Source organism: Manacus vitellinus, unplaced genomic scaffold, assembly GCF_001715985.3.
Source record: "Manacus vitellinus isolate BGI_N305 unplaced genomic scaffold, ASM171598v3 scaffold_0_pilon, whole genome shotgun sequence".
Lineage (NCBI taxonomy): Eukaryota > Metazoa > Chordata > Aves > Passeriformes > Pipridae > Manacus > Manacus vitellinus.
The window spans coordinates 47,633,889-47,660,623 of NW_021938789.1; the positions used below are offsets into that span (position 1 = coordinate 47,633,889).

At 37.8% G+C, this 26,735-nt stretch overlaps 1 protein-coding gene across 1 annotated transcript in view; it reads right to left on the reverse strand.

Moving 5' to 3' along the window:
- The window catches only part of GRID2 (glutamate ionotropic receptor delta type subunit 2), a 691,727-nt gene that overhangs the window by 271,903 nt on the left and 393,089 nt on the right, over positions 1-26,735 (reverse strand). The window contains exon 3 of the mRNA XM_018072910.2: positions 13,320-13,604. Coding sequence (XP_017928399.1) covers positions 13,320-13,604 — 285 coding nt within the window. The remainder of the gene's footprint in view (positions 1-13,319; positions 13,605-26,735) is intronic.

The following is a 26,735-nucleotide window of genomic DNA, read 5'->3' on the forward strand; positions in this document are numbered from 1 at the left end:
AGAGGCCAGATTATGTGATCAAATGGCTTTCCTTGCCATGAATATCTGCAAATATAAACAATGAAATAATTTTATTGAAACCTCACTAAACGATGGGACATAAAGGACAGAGGTCCAGTATTACTCTATAGCTCTACATCTATTAGGTGACCATGCCAACAGTATTGTATCTGTGTGATATGTTTTTAGGAAAACACCACTATTCTAATGGTAAAGATACCAAATCACGATTCGTAAAACTTCTCACTACTTCTGTCTTTGGCATTGATACAACACAAAAATATGGGGAGGAAATAAATACAGACTTCGTTTATACCTCAATTTACCCACCAGAAGAATGGAGATATTGGTGATGCTCACCTGCTGCTATGAAACAGCAGAGAACACATAAAACCACCCTGCAATTTGAATGCTATTTAAATCATGATGGTACTTGCCATATTTCAGCAGCAAGTCACGAGCAATGATCATATTCAAAGCGTATGCCAAAGAACAGATGCTGCCACTGAATGGGCAGCATTATCTTTCCTGCGTGGATTGTCTGAAAGTGGCACATATCCACACTGAACTGTGGAATCATCTTTCTAATAGATAAACTCCTTCTGCAGAAAAATCTGGCAAGCAACCTGTGGCACAGATGGCTTTGCTGCGGAGACACAGGACTGTTCATGTCTGGAACACAGGTGTTTCGTGCCCTGAATTTGCTAGCCAACCTGTTGCCCAGCCAGAAGTCCCATTTCTATTTTCTGTTTAGATCAGATGAGTCACAGTTATTGCCAGAAATGCAGAAGAGTTTCCCATTATCACCAGTATTGATTATTCTCCTTAGTGACGAAAGCCCAAGTTACCACACAGAGACAGACCAATGCTAAAGTTGCTATCTCCTCTTCCAGTTCAGTGTCACTACAGTGCTACATTTCCTGTTTTTCACTGTACAGATATCACTTCCAGTGTACACATGTGTGAACAAAAACAGAGTAACCCCTCCACAGTCCATAGGGTTAAACCAGGCTGGAAATCTAAAAGAAACACTACCAAACATTCTCTTTATAACCAGAACTGTGCTCAGTTTAGGAGATTGTGAGGTTGGTCTGGAAACACTAATAAACAAAGAACAAGGCAAGCAAAATTTATCAAGGACTGTGCTGGAAATGACCTTCCTTTTATATCCATACATAACCATGCCACCACAAGGCAGAGGTCTATAGGAAGGTCTTGTGGTCTGCACCGCTGCTGTGCAGAAGGTCCAACACTGGGCACACCGGACCGGCTGCAGCCACAGCTGAGGTGCATGTGCAAAGCTTCATGCACAGGGGAGCACAAAGCCCACAGCCTGACACTCTGACTGATGTATTCAAATGCAGGTACTCATCATAACACTACTCAAGCTGAGATCTGAATTCAAGTGACAGCTTCACCAAACGTCATTACTGTGTCAGTTGCTGTGGACTCTGACCTAAGAAAGAATTTAGGAAAAGAAGTATAAGTCACATTAACCGCAAGCACCTAAACTCACATATCATCTTTTCATTTGATAGTGAAAAAAGCACAAGAAACAGGTATCTGAAATGCTGTTGCAGAGCATACTCAGAGTAAAGTGCCCTTCACAGACTACACGTCTAAATCTTCTTATATTACCCACCTGGAGGAAGCACTCAGACCTCACCTAACATAAACAGTAAGCACGATTTAAAGGAAAGCTCAGCAGGTGTGTGGCAGAAAACTCACACAGTCAGGTGATAGGGAAAAGGAGCCAGTATTTTCAGGAGATATGGACAACTTAAAATCTGCAGCTTTCTTCCACCAGATTACAGGAGAAATTGGGTCTTTGCTCTCTTTTCATTAAGGTTTCTACACTGTATATGTGATAAACTTGGATCAAGAAGATTCCTGACTTCCATTACATGATCTTAACATTAAAAAAAATCAAATGTGGAAAGGGACCTGGGGGTCCTGGTCAATGACAGGTTGAATAAGAGTTAGCAGTGCCCTGGCAGCCAGGAGGGCCAACCATGTCTGGGAAGGCATCAGGCAAAGCATTGCCAGCCGGTCGAAGGAGGGGATTGTCCTGCTCTGCTCTGCACTGGTGTGGCCTTCTCTGTGCAGTTTTGGGTGCAACAATATAAGAAAGATATAAAGCTATTAAAGAGCTACAAATACAGTGAAGAGCCTTGAGGGGAAGGCATACAAGGAGTGGTTGAGGTTACTTGGTTTGTTCAGTCTGGAGGAGATTGAGGGGAGACCTCATTGCAGTCTACAGCTTCCTCACAAATGGAAGTGGAGATGCAAGTACTAATGTCTTCTCTCTTGTGACCAGTGACAGCATGAAGCTGTGTTAGGGGAGGTTTAGATCAGATATTAGGAGAAGGTTCTTCATCCATAAGGTTATTGGGTACTGGAAGAGGCTCCTCAGAGAGGTGGTCACAGCACCTAGATGGCCAGAATTCAAGCAGTGTTTGGACAACACTCTCAGGCACATGGTGTGATTCTCTGGGCTGTCCTGTGCAGGGCCAGGAATTGGACTTTCATGATCCTTGTGGATCCCTTTTAACTCAGGATATTCTATGATTCTTCCACAAGGGTTTTTTTGATCACTGGACCAGATGCTTGCTTCTTTGTTCCCTCTGACACCACATAATTTTCCTTTGCCATCTCTGTTTCTATATAGAGGGAGCAGGCCCCTTCCCATCTTGGGGAAAATCTAATGATCCTAGAACAAAATATGCTGGTTTTCAGGCATCTCATGCCAGGATGCATATGCAGTGAAGATTTGATAAGCTGTACAAAATGAATAACAATAAACTTACATGCTAAGTACCTCTTAGACCCTTATTAAAAATGAGATATCTCCAAGTAGATGTAAAATTCCTAAAAAAATTTCAGATCACAATATAATCAGGAGAAGAGAAAGATGGCACTATTCATGAATGATAATAAATTAAGTCATTCACCTCTGTCATTGTATTCCACCGAAATTACAAGGCACTCACTCTGCACTTTTGTTATCTCAAACCTGGTTTACAGTCATTAGCTCATCCTTCCTCTGATGCCATTTTAGATCTGAGAACATTTTCCTCAGAGTATCTAGCTGATAAATACCAACTGATTCAGCTGTGGTAGCAAAGGTGAACACACTGACATAAATATTCACTGGTTGATTTACACAAAAGACCATTTTATCTGTACAGTTGAATGAGAAAAACCATTGTATAACAAATAACACTTCAAATTCTTATCAAGATAGCTTTACAGGTCTAGCACAGTGATTCTTCCTTACACGGTGATGGTTAACGTGACAGCAACTATTAACTGTGGAAGTGCACTGTACACAAGGCAGATGAGCAGCTTCAGCCAGACTCTGATGGTGCCACTGCTCTGCATAAAGAATTGAGCAAAGTGTTTGCATTCCTGTGCACATGTTGATATCTATTAACATGGTTAAGATCTAGACTGAGGAACACAACAATTTTGCATGATGATTCAATAATAGTACTTCATTTTACTTTTGCAGCAGTGGGATTCCCTCTCATTAGCCAGCCTATATGTCATTTGGTGAACTTCCAAATTAAAAAAAAAAAAAAAAAAAACCAACACAAAAATCCAACTTCATAGCTCTTTCATATCGTCATTTGGGGACTGAGAGGGACCAGTTATGTGAGCTATTTCAGCTGGATGATCTAGCTTCAGAGAATATAGCAGTAGTTCAAACTCATTAGAAGTAAATCAAGTTCAAATGTTTAATTATATACAAAATCTCATATTATCAGAGTTTCTAGAATCTAACAAGTGGGAATGGTATTTCTTTAGGGCAACTGAAAATTTGTAAATGGTAAGAATGACTGAGTTTTTGCCCTGTGTTTGCAATTTTCAAAAATTTCACACACACAAAAAAAAGACAACAAATTTTCTCAAATTTCTTAGTATCAGAAAAAGTATCAGAAAAAGAAAAAATATACTTGTACACTTTTTTCCTTTTTTGAAGATATTTCCATTTCCAACTGCATTATAAGCAAGTAACTTGAATTTTTGTCGTTTGATATGAACTATTGTGGTACTAGTGCAATGTCTATTTAATCCTTGTCTTAAATGTTCATTGAAATGTCATTTACATTAACTACTTTTTGTTTCATACCATACATCAATTATTAGAAATTATCCTGTAAATACACAAAATATCAATATTGAAGAAGAGATATCAACATTTGCAGTTTTCAAATCCTACTAGCCTTCATTTTCTAACTTTACTGATGATTGGCACAAGATGTTTCCTTTGAGTTTCTTTTTTTTTTTTTAACTGGAAAGAAAGAGGAAAAAAGCAAAGGATAAAAAAGATAAATAAAAATGAAGCTACAACTAATCCTTCAGAATATCAGCTGTTACCTTAGCTTCTCAAAACCAGAAAGGAAGTCAGACTGTGATCACCCCTCAGTCATGGAGGCTGACATGGCAATATTCTATAATCATGTACGTTTGACTGTGTAATCTGCTTTCTACCTCTTAATTCAATTTCCTTTTAACTACAGTTTGCATTAGAGATTTCCAAGAGGCTTCTAGGAGCTGTCTTTGAGTAAAACAGCCTCCTGCAAAGAAATAAATTTTCTCTGCCTAGTACCTTCAAATTATGCCAAACGTGAAAAATTGCACTTCGATCCTATACAACTCTTCATCAAAGATTTATACCTCTGCGTAGATAAATGCCTTTATTTAATAAGGAGTGTGTATATATACACACTATATTTCTGTTTGTATGACACACCAACTCTACCTGGTGGTTCTCATAAGCAACCCTTCGAAGCAGGTGGGGTAAGGAACAGCAAAGTGACTGTTCTTGCAAACTTCTTGGTGATAAACTAAGTGTGACTATATGACAGGCAAGAAAGTTGGAGCTGCTCAGCCTGGAGAAGAGAAGGTTGAGTGGAGACCTCATAGCAACCTTCCCATCATCTGAAAGGGGCTTACGAGGAAGCCAGAGGGGCACTTTTCATCAGAAACTGTAATGACAGGACAAGGAGTAATTGGTTCAAAACAAAAGAGAGGAAATTTAGGTTAGATATACTATATTGGTGGTGAGGCATTGGCACAGGTTGCCCAGAGAAGCTGTAGATGCCCCATCCCTGGAAGTGTTCAAGGTCAGGTTGGATGGAGCTCTGAGCAACCTGGTCTAGTGGGAGGTGTCCCTATCCATGACAGGAGCATTGGAATTAGATTATCATTAATGTCCCTTCCAACCCAAACCATTCTGTGATTCTATTCTACAATTTGATATGTGTTATAAACTCCCTTAAGACAAATTGTTCTCTGACTGTCTCTTCCTAAATAACACTTTTCAGCTGATTAAAAGTATAGCAACAAGAATATTTTATGAGTGAACTAGGCCTGTGAAGAACATAACCTACAAAACTAAGATTTATGAACTCTGCGATAAATATTTCCAGCTTTTTCCTGTCTTTCTGTTTGCTCTTTTTCTTGACTGGTGTTAAAACTCTCCAAGAGAAGTTTTCTTTTCAATTTATGATACTACCTGACATTTACAGTGTTATTATACCTAATTCATCCTTTTTTTTTCCAGTGGTGATATAATTTCTTCAATTCAAAATGCAAAAAGTACTTTGCACAATAGTTTCATTATTTGATTACTGTTCAGTTATCTAGCTGCCAAAATATCAATTTACAAAGTCAATTTTGATACTTCTCAGAAGATAAAACAATTTGTTGAGAATTGAAAAATATTTAGCAAACAGTAGTAGATATCAGTACAAGCTTCAAGAATTCAAATATTCTTAAAATAAATCACTTTTCTTCTGATGTTTGCAGACTGCATATACAAATGCAATCTTGTACCTCTGCAAAATCTCAAGATAGTACCTCATTTACAGTTTACTGACTATACAGATAATACGGGAACATCTACAGTTTTATTTTGACCTCAGCTTACTAACACAACGCAGATTTGTCAGGCCAAGCCTTTGAATACTTTATCCATTCCATCCTTTCAGACTGTAAAATAAGGGAGCCACAAACATTCTCTTGCCTTTCTACATATTCACTTATAGCTCCTGGAATACATCTCTCCAACCATTATACAGCTGAAAAGGAGAAGCATGTCCATTGTTCCACTAGAGAAATTTTATAGAATAATTCATAAGTTATCTCAGAAGCAGAATAATTTCAGGGTCAACCAAAATATATACTCAATTTCCAGTGGTAATGTCAACCAGCAAAAGCAACTTGTTACAGAAGTTCTCGCAAACAGCTGCTAACTTGCAATATAATTAGCTGACATAGTCAAGTTACACAGACGAAAAATACATGTGCCTTTCTTTATCTGAATGACATAATAAATACTAATGGGAAAAAAAAGTTCAATAATAAGTTTGAATTAATTATATGTTTATTGAGGCATAGTGAAGTAAATGAGTATGGGAAGTTGGCAAAGAGCCAGATGAGTAATAAACAGTTTTAAGACTGTCTGGAGACAGACTTGAGAATATTATAGTCATCAGGCAGCTGAAAACAGCCTCGGGGTAATTATAACCATTTGCAATCGATTAAAGAGAACACGATTCTTTTATGAGCCTTTATCAAACTTGCATTAAAACTTTACATGATTTGAAAATGTTATGGTTTCAAGCCCATTTATGCCAGTGATCATCATATATTTATTTCTGGAAAATGTGTGTGCAGGAAAGTGTCAACAGGATTACTTACTCTATATGGGTTTTGAACAAAGTGCTAGAAATCCAGGGCCCATATGAACAGATGGGCATCATCTCACAATATCACTCCTCTTACGACATAGGAGGTAGCCTTTTTGCAAGCAGCTCAGCCTTTCAAGTTCCAGGTATAATCGCTTTTTTCATGGGATCTTTAAAGAACAGCACTCCAATTCTATAGCATTACACTAAATTTATTTGAAAACCACTGCCTTCTTGGGGTAGGGATGGGAATAATGCTCTGCATAGTTTCACAGGCCTCTTTACTTTTGCTGAGCTCCTCAGCATTATAGATGTCACTGCTCTCCTTCTTGATATTCTATTTTGTGTCTTTCTCCAACATCTTCTCTCATATTGAGCTTGAGATATCTTTTTAGAGACTAGGTAACTCATACCACTGCCTTCATCCTTTCCCGATGCAGAAATAATCGGAAACCCTGTATATGACGAATCACAGAATATTCTGAGCTGGAAGGGACCCATAAGGGTCATCAAGTCCAACTCATAAGTGAATGGCCTCTACAGGGATCAAACTCACAACCTTGGTATCATTAGCACTATGCTCTAACCAATCATTGCCAGCACAACCGCATCCTCTGCATCCGCTTCTCAGAAGGAGAAGAGGGCAGATCCATGAGGAAGTTTCTTCAAGGCAGATGCCCACTAAACTCTTTCTTACTGCTAAGCTCCCTTCCATTCCAGCCAAGTCTTTTCAATTACTTCTTCAACCTCTGTTTGCTATGGGAATGCCTCCTTTAGCCTCACAGAACAAATCCCCTTCTTAGCCTTCATGCTTGCTTTGTTTCTCTTCTTTACAAAGGTTAAAACTAAATTACCACCTAAGGGAATGGCAAATATCCATTGCCAAATATCCGTATTATAAGTAGGAAGGTCAAAAAACTGTAAGCAAAGATATCTTAGTCCTGGAATCAGTAAATACTGCCTAAATCTCCAGTGATGGCTGTATATCAAAGACACACTACGATGAAAGACACAGGGTTAAGGTCAGAAATTTGGACAAAGAAGAGGGGTTAAGAAATTGGTTTTTAATATAAAATACATAAGGGTTTAAAAATGCTACTACTATCACTATAAAATAGAATAAGGATTAAGATAAAATTAATTCTCCAGAAAAAAACCTTACTCCCTCAACCTTTCAAGAGAAAAAGTGCAGAATCTTTCTATCTGCTTTAGCAGCAACAAAACATGAAAAATAAATGTTTTCAAACAGCTAGACTTTCTGTCTTTCATCTTAGAAAAGCAGAGATACCTACCATGTAAATTGCACAAAATTCACAACTATGTTCTTGCAATGATTGACTGGTTACTTCATAAAGAATTTACTACTACAGAAAAGTATCTACATATTCCTGGAAAACAGAGTGAACTGCAAACTGCCAGAAGAGTAAAACATGAATTACAAAAGCTTGCCCCTTGTTGATACATCACAGAGATAAAAACCAACAATATCCTGGGATTCTAGGTCAATCACACTGCTTATATAGCCTGGGCTCACACATTCCAATCACAAATTACTATTTCATTCTGTGATTAATGTTCAAGGGCCTTTTTCATGTTAGTTTTTGGGTACCGACCATTGTTAAGTGCCAGTTTGTGGATGAGGTAGGATTTGCTGTTTCAACCTGCATTTTGCTTGCTTTGAACTTGAAACCCTAAAGGTGTAATAACTTGGCAAAGCTTGCTCAAAATGTTTACAGATGTCAGTGTCTCTCTTTACAAATCTAAATTTTGCAGTTTCCAAAGGTATAAGTTGTACATTTATACCATTCAGTCTGAAAATGCCTTCACTGAAAGGGTGATGATGGTCCTAAGGATGAGTTCAGTGATGTAGTGGAGGAATTTCCCACCCTCTACATCTACTTGTAAGGAGATGCACAGATATGTTCTGCACAGTGATCCTACAGATTGAGCTGAGCAGTCAAGAATGAAATGAGTAGGAGCTAATTTGGCTGCTTAAATGAAGTAAATTTGGCTTGTACATAGTGTGTGGATAGTAATTTTAATAGCAGTTTGAGAAAGGCATCAGTCTACTGCATAATTTTGCTGCATTTCGTGCCACCTACTCTTTATCTCTGCAAGAAGACTGTCTTTAATGGCATTTGAAGAAGTGCAGAAGCGTTCTTGAATGCTTTTAATATCCTCATATTAAATTTTCTTAAACAAAATCAGATTTCATATCCTGGGCAGGCCTTAACTTGTTTTACCTGAAGGAACAAAGCACACAATACAAGGGAACTAACTGAACTGAGACTTTGATCTAGGTCATCCCAGCAGAGAGCAAGGATGGCAGAAAAGAAGACTCATTCTGATTTTCAGAAGTTCATCTGAATTTATACGCTAAAGGTAAAGATACAATTGTACTAAACAAAATACAAACAAACATTACCTAAGCCTGCTCAAGTTCCCTTTTCTTACATCTCACTCATTAATTGTTACTGTGTGTCAGCCTTACATTTGCTACTGGCAAGGCTCTAAAGATTACAGATTTACTAAACTCTTCACTCAGATTAACTAAGTCAACAGTAGCAAAATATTTTTTTTCTATTATCAAGGTGTCTTTTGTTCTGTGCTAGAATAGTCAGCCAACCTACAATTTTACTTGGGAAAAAAAATCAATTAAAAACTTAGATGTCAATTATTTCAGAAATGCATTTCCATCTAATTTCTTCAACATCAAGATGGTTACAACTTAATGAAAGAACTGCTTCCTTCAAAGACTTAACTTGTTTTGTTGGTGAAGAACCTTTAAGCAGCTTGGAATTTTCTAACATTTAGAAAGTAGAATAATAGTGTTAAAATGTTAAAACTGAATATACTAATCTACTTTATTCAAAATAAGAATTCGAGAGTTTTTATGGGGGATAACATTGGGGAAATACTTTCGAGCCTGAAGAAAGACACATTTCTATTATAAAAAACTCTGATAAGGACAGGAATCTATGACAGATTGCAAGATAAAAATCAAAAGCAATTCAATTGATAGGATTAAAAAATGATGATATTGATAAATTGACACATAAATGGTTGCAGCCTATACTAAAGGTGCAAGGGAAATAGTTTAGCACAGTATGTACTTTGGACAAGATCCTAATTTTACTGTAGGAAAATTTATTTTTAATACGAAAGGCCCATTTTCTTTCACAGAGCAAAATTATTACTGAAAATAATTTCAGTAATACAACTAAAATATTTTAATGTAAAGCACTAAATTAAATCACTATACAAAATAATTTATCAGAAAGGAAGGTACTGGAATTCTGGTGGTTGCTGGAACCAGTTGGTCCATCAGCGCTTTCATGTTTTCTAACTTACAAAAATATGGCAGCGATGAGAAAAAAATAAAGGATTAACACATATCAGAATCTACATTCCATTACCCCTCAAGTATCATTAACTGCTATGGAAACATCACTTCAAGTTGTGATACACACCTTGAAAAGGAATGATCACCACATATGAAAAAATACCACCAGGGAAAGAAATTGTTATTTGCATAAGTTTCAGTTTTGCAGAAGGATGCACAAAACATATCAATAATCTCTTCCTAATATGAAATTAATTCTAATTTAAGTATTGAACTCCTACCTACTTTAATGTTTAATACTAAATGTTATATTAAAATGTCTAATAGTCACTGCTGTAAGCAGTTAAACTGAGCAAAGTTTCCAACAAGATTTTTATTTTACATCTGTATGAGCTGAGAAAAAAAATAAATCTCACACTGCAGCAGATCCTCTCAAGAAACTTGAGGAATGGGACTAGGATCTTCCAGAAGAAATTGCAACCACCCGCAGCTGCACTGACACTGGACTGGACGGATTACCCCTGGACTTCCACCCCATATCTGCATTAGCAGTTTTGACTCCTTACTAAAACAGGCATGGTAGCTAATGTTAATGTTCCCTTCCTCAAGGTCTTCTGGGATTCTTGGGCCAACTCTCTTTTATAAAATCCAAACTGATGTTGGAATTTTTGTTTTATTTTTAAAAATATTTTACATCTACAGACCCTTCTAAAGAATGGCTTTCTCAAACATCACAGAATCACAGAATATTTAGAGCTGGATGGGATTTCAGAACGTCATATTGTCCAACCTGCTGCTCAAAGCATAGTGAATACTGAATTCAGACTTCTTCACTCTGTAATCCATTAAAAAGTGATTCCAGCTCCTCTTTTCATGTCATTAATTTCTTTGCCCCTCCCTCTGTGCAAGTTCCTCTTCCATCAATAGAGAACCCGGGAAGAGAAAATGTACAGTGCTAACATATGGGAAATGCATTCGGTTTATCAATAAAATATCAGGAAAAGTGGAGGAAGTGACATAATTAGTTACTATTTATAACAGTCTGGCAAAATTGGTCTCTAGGGGATGCTAAGAAAATAATGTCATCACGTGTACAAGAAAAACATGTGTTGTCACAGATCAAAAGCCAAGTAAAAGAATTGCAAACAGGCAAAACACAGTGTCAAGCCGGATGATTTCTCCTGAAATAGGGTAGTGAAGAATTAGGGAGGCATTCCAGTACTAGCAAGAAGAGAGAATGGGGTCAGCAAACAACTCTCATGGCAATGGAAATAATGAGAGGCCTCAGGTGAGAGATGACAATCTGAAACTTCTCTCATTCCTTATTGAAAGTGGAGGAGGAGATAGTCTAGGAAACCAGTAACATAGAATTTTACAAAGAACTGTAGGAAGCGAAAAAAGATTATAGAAATTGCTTGCTGCACTAGGATGGCTATTGAAATCAAGAATTTAATACAGTTTAAAGAAACGTACCATTGCACAGGTAATACCTCTATTCAGAGTTGCAGGTTAATTTAAAATCAGGTTGCATTTAAAATCTTTCTATTTGTTGTATTAATCCCGAAATATGTACGCCGCCCCAACCCCCCTAAAAAAACAAACCAACAAGCCAACCTCCTGAAAAATACCCAAACCATGCAATTAGTTAGAAAGTGGACAGACTGCTCAGTATATGCTACATGAAGAATTCTTTTTTTACACCTTTTCCTGATGTATGTGATAGTAATCACTAATCAGGTAGATTATTCATCTGTCTTGGTCAGCGGACATTACTTGTAGATTACTGAATTCAGAATGCCATAGAGGCTGGTAGAAAGACTTAATATTTGCCACATGTCACATCTAAGGATAATGTGTCACTGAATGAGCTACTGGTCTGAAACTCATTCCTTGAAGACAGGCATCTGTGTTATGTTAGTAACATAATTATTAAGTTCTTACCCAGAAATCAAGGACAAAATAACATGGTGTCTGAACTGCATTCTCAAATTAAATAATGAAACTTAAATAATTTAAACCCAGTATTTTAAAAAATGATTATTTAAAAATATTAATCATAATTTTTTTTTGAGATTTTAACACTCAATGCATGCAAAAAATACCTTTTAGCTGAAAAGATTATAGTTGTCTTCATAGCTACCTGGTAGTTAAATACACAGACTCATAATTTCTTAACAAAAATACTCTCAGCTGCAAGCCTTTTCAATGTTTGTGTGCGTATGTGTGTGTGTGTTCCTTATCCCATGGCTGGTGCTTTTAGGTGCTGCTTTGTTATTGAGAGGAATTGTCCTATTCATCATTTTCTATCCTTCTAATTTAAGAATTTATTATGTAGGCAGGGTACAAAAATCAATAACACCTGACCTGAATGAACCAGATATTACACACAGCAAATCGCTGAAGTGAGCATTCTTCCATAACTTAAAAATTTAACTTTGAAAATAACTTTTAAAGTGCTCATCCAAACCCATCATGATGACTTATGAATATTTGATGCATCTGAAGAAAACATGTCTGTTCTCAAAGCAATTTTCCATAGAAAAAAAGATCATTAAATTAGTTAGATAATGCACCTAAACTGGAGAAATCTGTCCAGTTCTCCTCTCAGCTGTAGAAAATATCTGTTCCAAAATTGGCTGAGTCACTGAGCTGGATGGTGCAGTCTTATGATGCTGCCATTTGTGTCACACTTACTCAATCACACAAAAACCATCAATTCAGCACCTTTCAGGCACACTGAATGAACTCAAAAAAGAGGGACTGTTGTCTTCTCCAGGCCCCCTTCTCAAGTTCTTCACTCTACAGAACTTCTTTCAACAAGCTTTACATTTATGAATAGCAAGTCATTCTTGCCAAACCTCTGACCTACATTCATCACTGTTTCAGCAAATATATGCCAACAGAGATACACCATGCAGTAAACAAATTCACAGAATGCAAGTCATACATGTTGTTTCTTGAATTGCCATCTTGTATTTCTACAGTCCAAAAAATATCAAGAGAACTTGCTAAAAACTTTTATGTTTCTCGTACACTGGCAGAATAGAAAGCTGGATAAGTTCTCCCTTTATCAGCTAACTCTAACAAAGACATTATAAATAAACATGCAAACGTTAATGGATTTTGGAAATATATTTCTCTGAGGTACTGTGAAATGCTGCCAGAACCATAAATGTTCACAAGCAAAACATAATCTATTGGAAGACTATAAAGCTGTAATGTGACTGCTTTCAACAGAATGATGGATTTGACAAAAATCACCCTTCTAAATAAATACTTACCATAGTCATTATCGTAAAAAATAATGAATTTCTGCCAGGCATATTCTGTGACCACCCTCAAGATGACATCATTTAAGTAGACAGGGGGGCGGACGGAGAGTGTGTAGTCATCGTTGCGGTTGCTCCTGGTGAGCCCGCAGCCACTCCTTGGCGTTCCTGCCGTTGAGCGCTGGATGAAGAGGTGAGGGATGTGCATGGCATCTGCCAGTGACTGCAGGGATCCTGCTGAGGTGCAGCCAATGGAGCTGACAAGGGCCAGGATGCCTTGGTTCATCAGGTCACAGGCTGTAAGAAAACACAGCAATATTTCGAGTGAGAATGGTTCAGTGCACAGGGCCTATTTTGCTGTTGAAACACAGACACTGCCAGTTGAAACACCACAGGCTCCGTCAAGTACAATACGGATAAATCGAGTAATCCATACCTAAAATTCATCAAAATCACAAGGCTTGTCTATTCACTTCAAGGTATCTTGTGGTGAAAGCTGGAAGATTGATCTGTCTATCCTGTCCAAAAATGAATTCTCCCTTAAAAACAAGACTCACCACTGGCACTTCTCAGAAACATTAAGAACTGATTTTGGCTATGGAATTAACATGACCACCCAAGGAGAAAAGCACTTCTCAAAGTCTAGCACAACAGCTCCATGAATAGTACACAGAGAAAGCCTGAAGAAATAACAGCTCAGGCTTGCCGTCAACTTTTGAAGACAGCTGAATAGGATTATGTACATTAACTTGTCCACGGAAAAATCTCTTGTTACTTCTTTTTCTTTCAAAGACAAACACCCCTCCCCTTCCAAAAGCTAGTCTTATAAATAGCAAAATATTTTCAAAATTCAGTAAACAGTTTATTTATATTAACTTTCCTCCCTTCCTTAAGAAAGGCATGAAGTTGACTATGAAAAAAATAACACCTTGTAACTAATGGTGGTTTTAATGAAGGCTGAGTTACAACAGACAGTCTGAAGTACAATACTAATGACATCTACGTTAATACTAAAGGTGTTTATCATGATTAATGTCAATGCAATCAGTAAATATCAAAGGAAGTAATAATTATTAGGTCTGTAATTTTGAAGGGTTATCCTGTGAAATAAAGCAGAGTCAAGTGTTTATTCTGGGTTTCTAGCATACTGGAGAGCTCGAACGAAGAAACAACATGGACCTGTAGCATAATTCCCCAGAGCATACCTGAGGCTAAATTTTGAAACGCTCAATTTGCCACGGGCAAAGTTACACAAGCAGTTAACCTGCATTTACACATGTAAATTAGGTAATGGGATGGTAAAGACTAATATGAATTTGCATATGAATATCTAATACTAAACTGTACAATTATTTATTTTTCAGGACTATTCTGCAACAGGTGCAGGCAAAACCAAGAAACTCACCTGTGCGAATATATTCCCTTAACAATACGAAAGCATATTTGTAATGGATTTGTTACCCTCCCTGGGAGGGAAAAGGAACTAGATAGATATTGTGCCAGTAAGGTATTCCATACCATGTTATGTCAGCTCAGACATAAAAGAGACAAGAAGGAAGCGAGGCGTCTCTCTCTCTTCTTCCAGGATGGCTGCCCTGTAGACAATTATACCTGTCTGAGACATCGCTTCTCATGGGAAGTAGAATTTTACTGTTAGTTTCCTTTGCCTGTGTGTTCATAGTGTTATTAGTTCTTTTCCTTTTCTCTGTGTAAAAATAAAACTGCCTTTCTTGGTAAATCCCGAGTTTTCATGGGTTTTTTTTTCCATCTCCCCTTTTCCCTCAGGGGTGTGGTGGGATTTGCGCAGCCTCGGTGGACACCTGGCATTCAGCCTAGTGCCAGACCTGTTGTCTCATATAATATGGCCCTTACTCACAGAGAATAACATCTTATTTAGCAAATACTGATTGATCTCAACGGGAACATTTACAGTGTGAGGAATGGAGTTCCACACTCAGGTCCATATGGAGATTGACTCTGAAGCCAAAGGATAGCACCAGAGGTCAAGACTGCAGAGAATCACCTTCTCCTAAAGCCAGTGTATTATTCTCATTGAGTTACAGAGATCTGGAACATGCAATGGCAGATTCCCAGGGCCTACTGATGCTGCTGCTGAGGTTCCATCCATTGTGAACACTTCTGAATTCTCTCATGCAGTTAAATATGGGAGGGAGAGCATTCCCACAGAGAGTTTTCAAAGAGTTTTGGCTTACAGAGGTTGTTCCCTCTGTATACACTCGGAACACTGCTTAGGTCTGGACTTAAGGTTAAAGGTAATATATTTTCCATAACCACAAGTATCCTTTCTCAGAAAAGTAACAAATATGATTGGTAACTGGACAAAAAAATTGTCAGAATCTCACAAGTTTCTAAAATTTGGAACATTTCAAAACAACCTTAATGGCTATTCATCTTTTATGCTGCTTGTTACAATCCTTTATCATCACTTCCCAAGAAGATAAAAGGCCTGTCAAGTTAAATTTTTAGGAAGCTGCTGAATCTCTTTCTTGATATGGTTTTCCTGTACCAAGGGCTGCAATATCTAGGTTGCACATCCCAGTGAGAATGCTACTGCTTGAGAAACAAACTATGTTTTGTTGATATATTGCTAGATATTAACAGAACTGATCTGAATAAAATTGATGTTAGATTTTGCTAAACCCAGCTTTTAATTAAAAAAAAAATTAAGTTCTTATGGCCCTGATGCCACCTGTTCAAATAAAATATGTAGCGTGACCCTCTGATCTCTCAAACATGACTTTTACAAATAAAGCAAAGTCAAACTGCATTAGAAAAATTGTTTGAAAAATCTCTAAATTTCCAGGCACACTTTCAGTCTTGGAATACCCAGTACACAGTACCCTGTAATGCTGTGAAGTGGGAAACATGCTTTTTATGAAAATTGTTGTTGAAACATGAAGGGGAAGAAAACAGCATGGAACATTTAGCTCCACAGGGCCGAATGTTAATACTGGCAAACAAACTGAATAAAGGATTAAAATCTTTTCCCTTGACACTGCATCACATTTGTTACAATAGCCTCAGGACTGAAGTTGCCCATGTGTCTCTTTCTTCCATGATATGCTTATGAGAATCATGTGTGCTGTATTGGGGCAATATGCATTTAATTATGCTCACAAAAACACCTTACTCCTGTACACTTAGAGACTATTTAATACACAGAGAGTTAGCTGCTGGAGAAAGGACTGATATCTCAGAGGTTTTTCTAGAAAATGAGTGTGTGAGTTAAGAGTTCACCTCTGAGCCAGACTGACTAGATTATTCTTTGAATAAAAATATAATTACTACACTATATACACATTCAAAGTAAAGCCTATACAATATGTCAAACCATCATGTACAATATTCATATATTCCTCAGCCAAGCAGAACTTTTGTCATCTCCAGCAGGAGTTGATTGACAAAACCCATAAGACTTTAAACTGCATGTTCTCTTAAGCCTTTTCTCCCCTATATGTTTTCTTAAGCCTTTTCTCCCCTCACTAACAAAAGCTTTATTAAATCTTTTTCCTAGTGATCCAAATCTTTCAACTGTATCTTATCAATTAACTAAAAGCCATAACTCAAACACATTTGAAATTCTGGTTGCATTCCTCTCTTGAGCTTGAAATACACAAGTTCTGTTTTGCCCCATCTGTGCTAAGAAACTCACATACTCACATACACACACACATATATATATGTATATCCTGAAATGCTATCTTGGCATTCAAACCTCTGTTGCAATTTAATTTACAATGACCTCCTTAGAGGCTGTATTTCCAAGCTGGTATTTAGTCTACTGCCAGTATGATCAAGGAGTATTATTTTGCTATCAACTAAAGAAATAAAAAGATTGCTGTGTCTGTAAAGTCCTCAGCCATGACAGTAAAAATGCCAAAATCAAATGGATTTGTACACAGCCCTATTTCAAATTTAACAAATAAAGACCAGAATATTAGTAAAGCGTTTATAAAATACTGATTCTTACTATAAGTTATATTTAAACATATGCTGTCCAGATATTAATTCATCCTCTTAAGCACCAGATAGCAGATGCTATTGACAATTGCATCTTCACCAATTAAAGGAATAAAACTGATCCCAGAATTCTGCACATTGCTTAGAGAGAATATCAAGAGTGTCTATAAACTAAGACAATTTAAAATGTTTCTCCATTGCATATATACATAGCACATACAGCACATGCTGGCATGCACCAGGCATCATGTTTAACTCTTCAGCTTATCTTGTTTTTTTCAAAATGCAGTTACTGAATTTCCAACACTGGTGGGCCAATCGCCAGTAACAAAAAAAGCAATCTTTTAGAGTAAAATCTCTTGTTAGTTTGGCAGGCATTTAAAGAAAATAAAAAACGTAATTTTGTGTTTAGTATGCTATTTTTTTTAAAATAAAGAGCGCAGCCAATGCAATTTGAAATAAATAATTTACATCTAGGCTATCAGCTTCTACAAGCACTTCCAGCAAAGCGGAATTTAAATGGCTATGGTTACAAATGTGTGCTTAAAATGAGTTCTCTGTAAAATGGAAACAATGGTAGGTCCTTAAATAACTACTAGCTGTTATAATTTAGAAAGAAAAGAAAAAAAATCTTTAAATACGAGCAAGTTAAAAACAGATGTAGGAATAAATAAGAAACACCAAAAAACCGAGCTACTGAGAACTAATTATTGCTATGAAAATGAGAATTTTCTTACTTATTCTCCCTTATTTTTCCTGAGACTAAGTCATAACACATCACCCTCATATACCACAAACTGACAAGCCAAACAAAAAAAAAATAGTATAAAATCTCTGGAGACTCCTATAGCAGTCCAACTTTTTTCCCCACTTAAATTGCTGGTTAAACAAAGTCAGATTAACTCTTAACATTATGTTTTTTTGAAAATGCTAAATGCTGTGCATAAAGAGTGAGTAGGATCCCTTTAAACAATCAAAGATGTATTCTACGGTCCTTTTCATCTTCTATAATTTAAAAACTACCAGCCTCCTTCCCAGAATTGTAGTGTTGTTTGACTGAGATGATGTTGAGTGAACAGAAATTTGATCTACACCCTGCTCCCAGAATTGTGGTCCCATGGGCTTGACTTGTACACCCCAATGTCATTCCCCTGGATGTCCTCTTCAAAGCAGACATAATTTCAATCTCACTGCTTCTGGAGGTTTTCCACATATTATCCACATACAGTAATGCTTCAAAGCTATTTATCTGAATGTGAAACTGGGAGAGAAAACCTCTCCTGACTGATATCTCTGGTTTGGGACGGAGAATGATGAGTTATAAACAGTTTGTTTCCTTGTGCATCTGCTCAGTGTTTGAAAGCGCAATGCGCCACCAGCTGAATCCATGTTCCCTGGAAGGATACTCAGATTCATTCCCCATTCCATCCAAATGGTCAGGAATCCACAATCTGGTCAGATGTCAGGGAGAATAATCTAGTCCATAGGGTTTTCCCTATACATTAGCCATGAAGAGAGTATTAACTGATTTGTTATTGCATATCAGAAATTTATCATCCCTTCCATCACCCTACTTGCACTAATCCACATCCTAATCAGGATAAATAGCTGATTCAAGGGGCAAAATACAATTCCAGGTGACTTGAGCACCTATAAATGGATATTAGGCAATCAGAACTTCTATGTAGATTTGAAAATATAAGCTATTATTTCTTGTTTACTTTGAGAATATGCTGTTGGTTGCTCCTCAAATCCTTTCTTAGTTTCAGGGTGCTGATGAAGACTGAGGGATCATAGCGTGCAAATTCCTTCTTGCAAAGGGTAAGGAATAAGGTTCAAGTCTGCATTCCTTTTACTGAGAAGTTCTGCTCCCCCCTCATCAAATGGCCATGCCAGCAAAAATGCCATTTTCTTTTGTCTTTGTCACCTTTAAACAACACTCCCCAAAACTTTTATCAATTCATTGCAGAAAGATAATGTATTCACATAAAAGCAGTCATGAAAACTGACAAAAAGTTTAAACAGATAAACTACAGGTCTTTCAGTTTGGTGTTCATAACCTCAGATACAAGAAGTAGAATGAAATGTGATTATAAGACCCATGATCAAGTGAGATTGGCCTCAAATTTTCAATAAATCTTTTTAGTCACTTTTGGATAGCAATTCTGCTATTGCAAATTATTTTTCCTTCATAACACAGTGGTTCATCCCTGACTTAGAACTGAATTATTTTGAGAAGAGTGACAGCACATTTTTAATATATCCTGAAAACCCTTCAGAAGGAAATGAGGATAAGACGGGGGAAGGGAGAATTATTGACTGGATTTTAAAGAATATTCTCCTCTGCAATGCAGATAAGAGAGTCTATCCTGTTCCTTTTCTTGGTAAGGTTATAGAATGCCACTTCATTTACATCTGCTCTGTAAACATTAGTCAATCTTCTCCTCCCGCCAATACATTACACACAACTCGGACTCCTAACAGTATTTTAAATTCACTTGTAATTAACCTTTAAGGGATTTTAGTTTGTCCTGACTGTGAAACAAACTTGTGTTTGAGACTTAACAGCTGTGCTTTCTAAGCCTTGGGATTTCTTTGTTTGGGAAAAATAATCCAAACTTCTCATATCTAACAGTAAAAAACTATTACCAGAAAGCGTATTTGCATCTTTGTTGCACAAAACACCACAACCATCTCAGAATTTTTTGATATTGAAAAACATTTTGTGAGAGTCTTTTCTGGGTCAGATTTCTTTATGGCAAAGTTAAATCCATCTCATTAAAACTTAATAACTCATCTGAGCCTTGAACAAATAAACTAGAAGTCTCACAAGTTTGGAGGGAAGCAAGATTTATAATAAAAGGTATTTTGACGACATCTCTTGCAGGATGCAATGAGAGAGCTTCAAAGTGGCACAGCTTGCAAAGGCTATCAAACAGAAGGCTCCACAAGTTCTCTTTTTAGACAAATGCCTAGATTTATCTACTTTTTCCTGCAACCTCTTCTGTTCAATTCTACAGAGGCACAAAAAGGGTATGTCTTGCCAGATTACCACATCAGGTAGGGAAGCAGCAGTACAAGTTATATTTTTTAAATCTGGTTTCACCTGGCACTCAAAAATTGTACCCAGGCTTTGTCTCAGAGAAGTAATGGTTCCTAGCCCTTCAAGAAGCCTCAACTTCTCTGAAAACCTTTTAACCCCCCCCATCATTTTAAAGAAATTACACAGCCACAAATCTTCAGCTGAAGAGCGGCTTTAGCTGCCATCTCTTCTAGCATGTGAACATGAGCATACTCTCCAAAATTGCCACGCTTTCCAGAGTGTTTATGGTTGAGACATTAAAAGAGGTCATAGTGCTGACTGGTCTGGAAAGTGGAGGCTGTGCCAGGCAGCACAGTTGTAGAAAGGTTTGATATGAGTGCTAATGGGTGAAAAGGCCATGGAAAGAAGGAATTTACATCAATTAAAGTCAGGTAGTAACATTCACTGGAGAAAAGTCTAGAGACACACCATAAAATTGACCTCCAGGATCCTGTCATTCCAACAGGGTTGTCTATCTGAAAAGTTGATGCAACCTATTGGAAAATAAGAAATGTAAGGAAATGAAAGCATAGACTCCAAGAATGACTCCAGAATATCCTCTTTTATTTGTGCTGAACCCTCACTGGCATAAGCCAGATCTCACCTATTGCCAGCATCCTCGCTCGAAGTGTTGCATGAGCAATTTCCATTCATCCATTCAGCAAACTGAAAACTTTTCATTTCAAATGCAACCATTGGTAGATTACACTTGATTACCTAATTTACCTTAGAAAGCTTCATAAAAGAAGCTTTGGCAAAATAAACACTTGAAGAAAAGTACAAAGATCAGTGTTTACAGAGTCATTGTGCTGTCTATTCTTTTATCTGGATCTGAATCATGGGTCATTTACCGCCACCACCTGTGACTCCTAAAACACTTCATCAGTGCTGCCTCTGTACAATCCTAAACATCCACTGGTCAGATTATGTGACCAATACATCTGTTCTAGAAAAAGCAGCAGTCACAAGCACTGAGGCCATGTTGCTGAGAACGCAGATGCGCTGGGCAGGGCACGTCTCCAGGATGAAGGACCACCACCTCCCTAAGATCTTGCTTTATGGTGAACTTGCCACCGGCTGCTGCAAGAGAGGAGCCCCAAAGAGGAGATACAAGGACTCCCTGAAACAACATCTCAGCCTTGGCCATATTGATCAACATAACTGGTCTACTCTGGCCTCCAATCAGGAGGTCTGGAGACACACCATCTATAACGCTGCTGATGCTTTTGAGAAAGCACGCAGGATCACTCTTGAGGAGAAAAGACAACGCAGAAAGAATCGTGCCCTGCAGAATGTACCACCTAAGGAGTCTTTCTGCTGTGCCTTTTGCAACCAGACATGCCTGTCTTGTATTGGCCTTTTTAGCCACCAGCGCACTTGTAGCAAACGTGGGTAGAGCCCTCCCCAAATCTTCGTTCACGAAGCCCAGCCATGATGAGTATACCATACAACTTCCTCCATCCCTTACTTTGTTCCTCCACCCTTGCACTGTTGCTGAATCTTTTAATTTCCCTAACCAGCACTGTGTGAGAAGTTATTAAGCAGCACATACTGTCTGATACCCTTTCAATATCTAGCCTGCCTGCTGCAGAGCAGACAATTGCTGAATAGCAGCAATTATATGGAAACAAAGAGGCTGAGTCTTAAAGCAGCTTAATATAAAACTAAATACAACTTTATCTAAAGATAACATCCTGATAAAATCACAGGGATTTACTCTAGTTCTGTGTTCTCTGGAAGTCTGAGTGGAAACACTCGGGGAAAAAACATCAACAACAAAACCTGTTCAAAACTTGAGCATCAACATTTCTCATTTTATGAACTTGCTAAAAACAAGCCAGGGTAACTTCCTTGTTAAGAGAATAAAACACTGAACTTAACGCCATTTGACAAAAATTACAGTTTCTTTGCCCCCTGTAAGTCAAACTGTCAGCAAGTTTTCCCTTCCATCCTTTCTATTTTGATTCTAACTTTACCTTTCTATCTGCTTTTTTGTCCCCTGAGCATTGGCTTTCATCATCCTCCTATTGCCCATTCTCTTTCTCTCCTTAGAATCTGCTCCAGCTAAGCAAAGTAATTTGCTTTTCCTCTTTGTGTTTCCTCCTCCATCTCTTCTTTTTCAACTTCTTTTCCCCCACCTACTTCACCCCATCTCCTCTAATGTCAAGAAACAAGATCTAGAGGACTTGGTACTGGACTGAGAATCTGAAGACTCATATCCTGGTCCCACCTCTGCCATCACTTTGTCACAGGATTAATTTTAGATTAGTAATCTCATTTCCCTTGTGCTTTGGTGACTACGATACTTTGACACCTTTGTTAAACACTTTTGAATGATCTAAATACAAAATATTACATTTGTGTTCCCCTCAATCATTTTTTCAAGGTTAGGAGGCCCATTTCTTAGCATAATTCACATTGCCAGACGTTCCGTTACATCTCCTCTTTTTTCTGAATGCTCATGTTTCATAGCCCCCCTTTTCTTGCCCAAACTATTAATACGGAGACAACAGGCTCTGCTGGAGAGATGCAGTGTGAAGCACAATACCACAACCTAGTCCAGGGCAGACAAAGAACACACAGCTGGTAGCATTAGTTTAATTGGAAGCCCTACAATGGCAAGAGCTGCCTGTGCTGCCCTGGATGAGCTTGGCAGTCTTCCAAGCATAGATATTACTGAACAATACTGTTCAAAATAAGACCATCCCCCAAAGGAAGAAAAATCTGTGAACAGCAATCTGGGAGAGTTTTCTTTCCTACGGTGCAAACAGCAAAAATTCAGGGAATGTTCTGCTAAGAGGACAGTCAAGTAACTTTTTTTTTTTTTTGTGATGTTGCAGACAGAATAAAGTCTTCTCATAACCTCAAAAAGGCACACATTTAATTCTAAGAAAATCCAACCCCTCCCCCCCAAAACACCCCAACGAAACCAAAACAACAAACAAAAGAACAGAACAATTTGAAGAGCAAACAATACTAAGGCCAGATCTTGCATTTGCCACAAAAAAGGGAAACAGACTCTACATCAAGATAAAGAGCTTTGTATGGGAATAAGCAGAAGGCAAGGAAGACAGTACATCAGTTGCAAAAAATACATGGCTGCAAAAAACCTGAGAATTCTGTAGGAGTTTAGAACATCAGTTCCATTAGAAACTTAGCCACTCAAGAAAACCTCAGATGAGTCAAAACAACTATCACCATTATTATTTGCTAAGAATAGACATTGTGCTTATTTTGCTGACTGACACACAGAATAACAAGCGTGATAGGAACTAAAAAAAATAAACTACTTTTTATAGAACACTTTTTATTTGCAGCTCTGAAAATGCTCTGCAAAGATGCTCAACATTTTCATCTCCATTTCACAGAATAAAAAAACCAGATGTGCCAAGAGGAGTTTCTCGCCCAAGGTTAGAAAGCAAAGCAGGGAAATTGTTTTGCATGCCAAGCTCGAACACGCACAAAGGCTGAAAACAAAGTTCTTTGTTGCAACTTTTCATTGTTTGTTTTGTGCATTAGTGTGCCATTGAAAGCATTTTATGTTCTGAGGCCAATATAACTATGCTTTATAAAAAAGAAAGATGTTTGAAGGCAAAGCGAGGCTGCCTACAACAACAGGATAAAGTGATAAAGAGTTCCAGGTCCACAGCGACCCCAAAGCACTGTTGATTACGAGAAATGGGGGGTTTGTGCCACAATATTGAGACACAAGTATGAATGTAATGGGGAGTGAAAGCAGTAAAAGAAAGCAGAGCTGTAGGTGGGACACAAAGTATTGACAGACAACACAAAACACTAGCAGACATGAAGAATGTATTATAAGCAGAAATATTCAATAAAGGATGAACATTTCACAAGGAAAATTACAGAATAAAGTGTTCGACTGAAGGGAAATTGTAAGGAATTGAGGTAAGGGTGGTGGCAGGACAGAACCATGCATGGAAAATTCAACTCTTGGGAAATAAACACTCATGATCAGGAGTTTTGAAAAAAAAAAAAAAAGACATATACTTCTGTCGGAGGAGTCTAGCATCTCAACTCACATTACTTACAAACATTCTTAACATGGTTTCATACCTGATGTGGATGTGGAGTGCTATCGGTTCTAACAACCTCAGATAATCTACATATTCACTAACAACTATATAATATGTTGAAACCCAGAGCAACACATTTACAAAGGGCTGAGGGTTCAATGCTTACATGGTGAACGTAAGAATTCAGAAATGTTAAAACAGTACTAGTGGAAAGCATGTGGGTAGCAAAATAAGGGAACACAGTTTTTTGCAAGGAACAGCAATAAAGGAATAAAAAGAATAAAGGTATGTAATCACAGCTTTGAGGTAATATAGAAGAATGTTACAAATTAGTCGGTAAGTGATGAGGAGGTGAGATTTGCAGCTGGGAAGTTATAAATCCTTTTAGACATCGAGGAGCAGGCTGCAGGTTGCTGCAATGTGGGAGTAATGGAAGAGAGCAGAAGATACAGCAAGGAGGCTGGTGACAGTGATACTGTATTGTACTTACTGTGCAAACAGTCAATACATTGACAAAGGTCTCAGTTAAAAGGGCACTGGGGAAAAATCAACTTGGTGCATGTTATAGACAAAGCAGCAGCTGGGCTTGGCAGCAGCTTCAGCATGTGAAGAGAAGGAGAGAGAAGACAAAATGTGCCTAAGTCTGAGAGTCTATTTTTGTTCTCTTACTCCAGGAATAATAATGGTGCAGTGTTCGTTTAGTGCCAGTTGCAAGCTTTTACTGAGATTGCTTTGACTGTAATGGCTGCAAGAGATGCCAGGAAAAGAAGGTAATGCAGCTTTTCTTTTCCCTTGACTTTTTCCAATGTCACAGAAAAAGAAATTTGCATAACTCCGAAATGGAAAATATACATTTTTGACAGGGAGCATTTGGGTAACACTAAACACTTAACCTTAATTGGAAGCAGTAGTTGTTCTAAACCATGCAGACCATGGTAAAACAGGATTGAAAGGAGATTTAAAACCCATCTTGGACAACAGAGAGAGACGAATCCAAGAAAAACATGCCCAATCAATTATCAGAAATCAATTGACACAAATCCTATTTGCAATCAGAGGCAAAGCTTCCCTTTGCTTTTAAGTAGCATTTTAGAACTGTATCTCTCCCTTACAAACACAAAACCATGTTGGGAGTGAAAAAAAGTGGTCTCTGCTTCCAATGCTGGAGCATAAGTAGTTTTCCACAGCTTTATAGCCCAAGACAGCAGTCCCATGTGCGGGAACACCATGCAGAGTGAAGCAGTAGAACTGTTGAGTCTACTCACTTGCTTTTCCCTGAAATGGAAGTTACAATTTTCTTCCTACATATCTTAAAAGCTTTTAATTGCTATTGGATCTAAGCATCAGTGCTCACTGTGTTGTTTCAGATACCAGTGACTTTTTTCCTTCATTGAAGTCTTCACTCCTCTGGGTGCAGCATTTCCTGTATTTACCGATGTGATTTTTTGCTCCTTTCTCCAGTTCTTCCATGAAATGCGCTGACACTATAACTCTGCAAAACAGGAGTATTGACTCCACTACAGGATTCTGTCTTCTTGGCACATTTACACATTTTGCATTGGTATCACCTCTCAAGTTGCAAGCGAGTTGGCCTGTCAACACTGGATGTGAAAGAGGGGAACCAGGCTTACTGTGTGTATCATGAGCTCCTGGTTGTGGATTGCAAATAGTGTCATTCCCTTCAGCTTGCTTTTTCTATGCATTTAGCTTGCATAGCTTTAGGGATGCCCTAAAACTGGCAGTAAAACACAGTACTACATACCACCTTCTCATCTGCACTACTAGAGATATCATGTTGTAGGAGAGTAAAGAGGCAAAAAAAAAAGAACTGACATGAACAGTATTCTTTTCATTCAGGTATCTCCAACACTTTATGAAGGCAAGGAAGTATCATTATTCCCATTTTGTCACAGTATCTGAAAGATATAACAGATTTAGCAGCACATCTAAAAAACTGAAGCTACAAAAAACAAGTCTGTTTTTCTGCCCAGTACTCAGATAAGAAGTAAAAGGCTGGTCCACATATATGTAAGTGTCACTTTTAATGCCTATTTGCTGTTTGAATCCTATGTGCACAACAGAAAAAAGTTGAAGTTTCAAAAGTGTTTCCTTAGGACCAAGCAAAGCACAATTTTCTTAGTAACACAAGCACTGCCAAAGGACACTGTACTAAAGCCTATGTGGTCTTTCTGCCACTGGTCTGGTCTGATCAAAGCACAGACACTGCCTACCTTTCCTACTGCATCTCATTAGTGTGTTGCAAGAGACATTCCAGAGAAAAAAAAGAAGGTCAGTTTTCAGAAATTTAATTACAGCTGACTTGCTGCC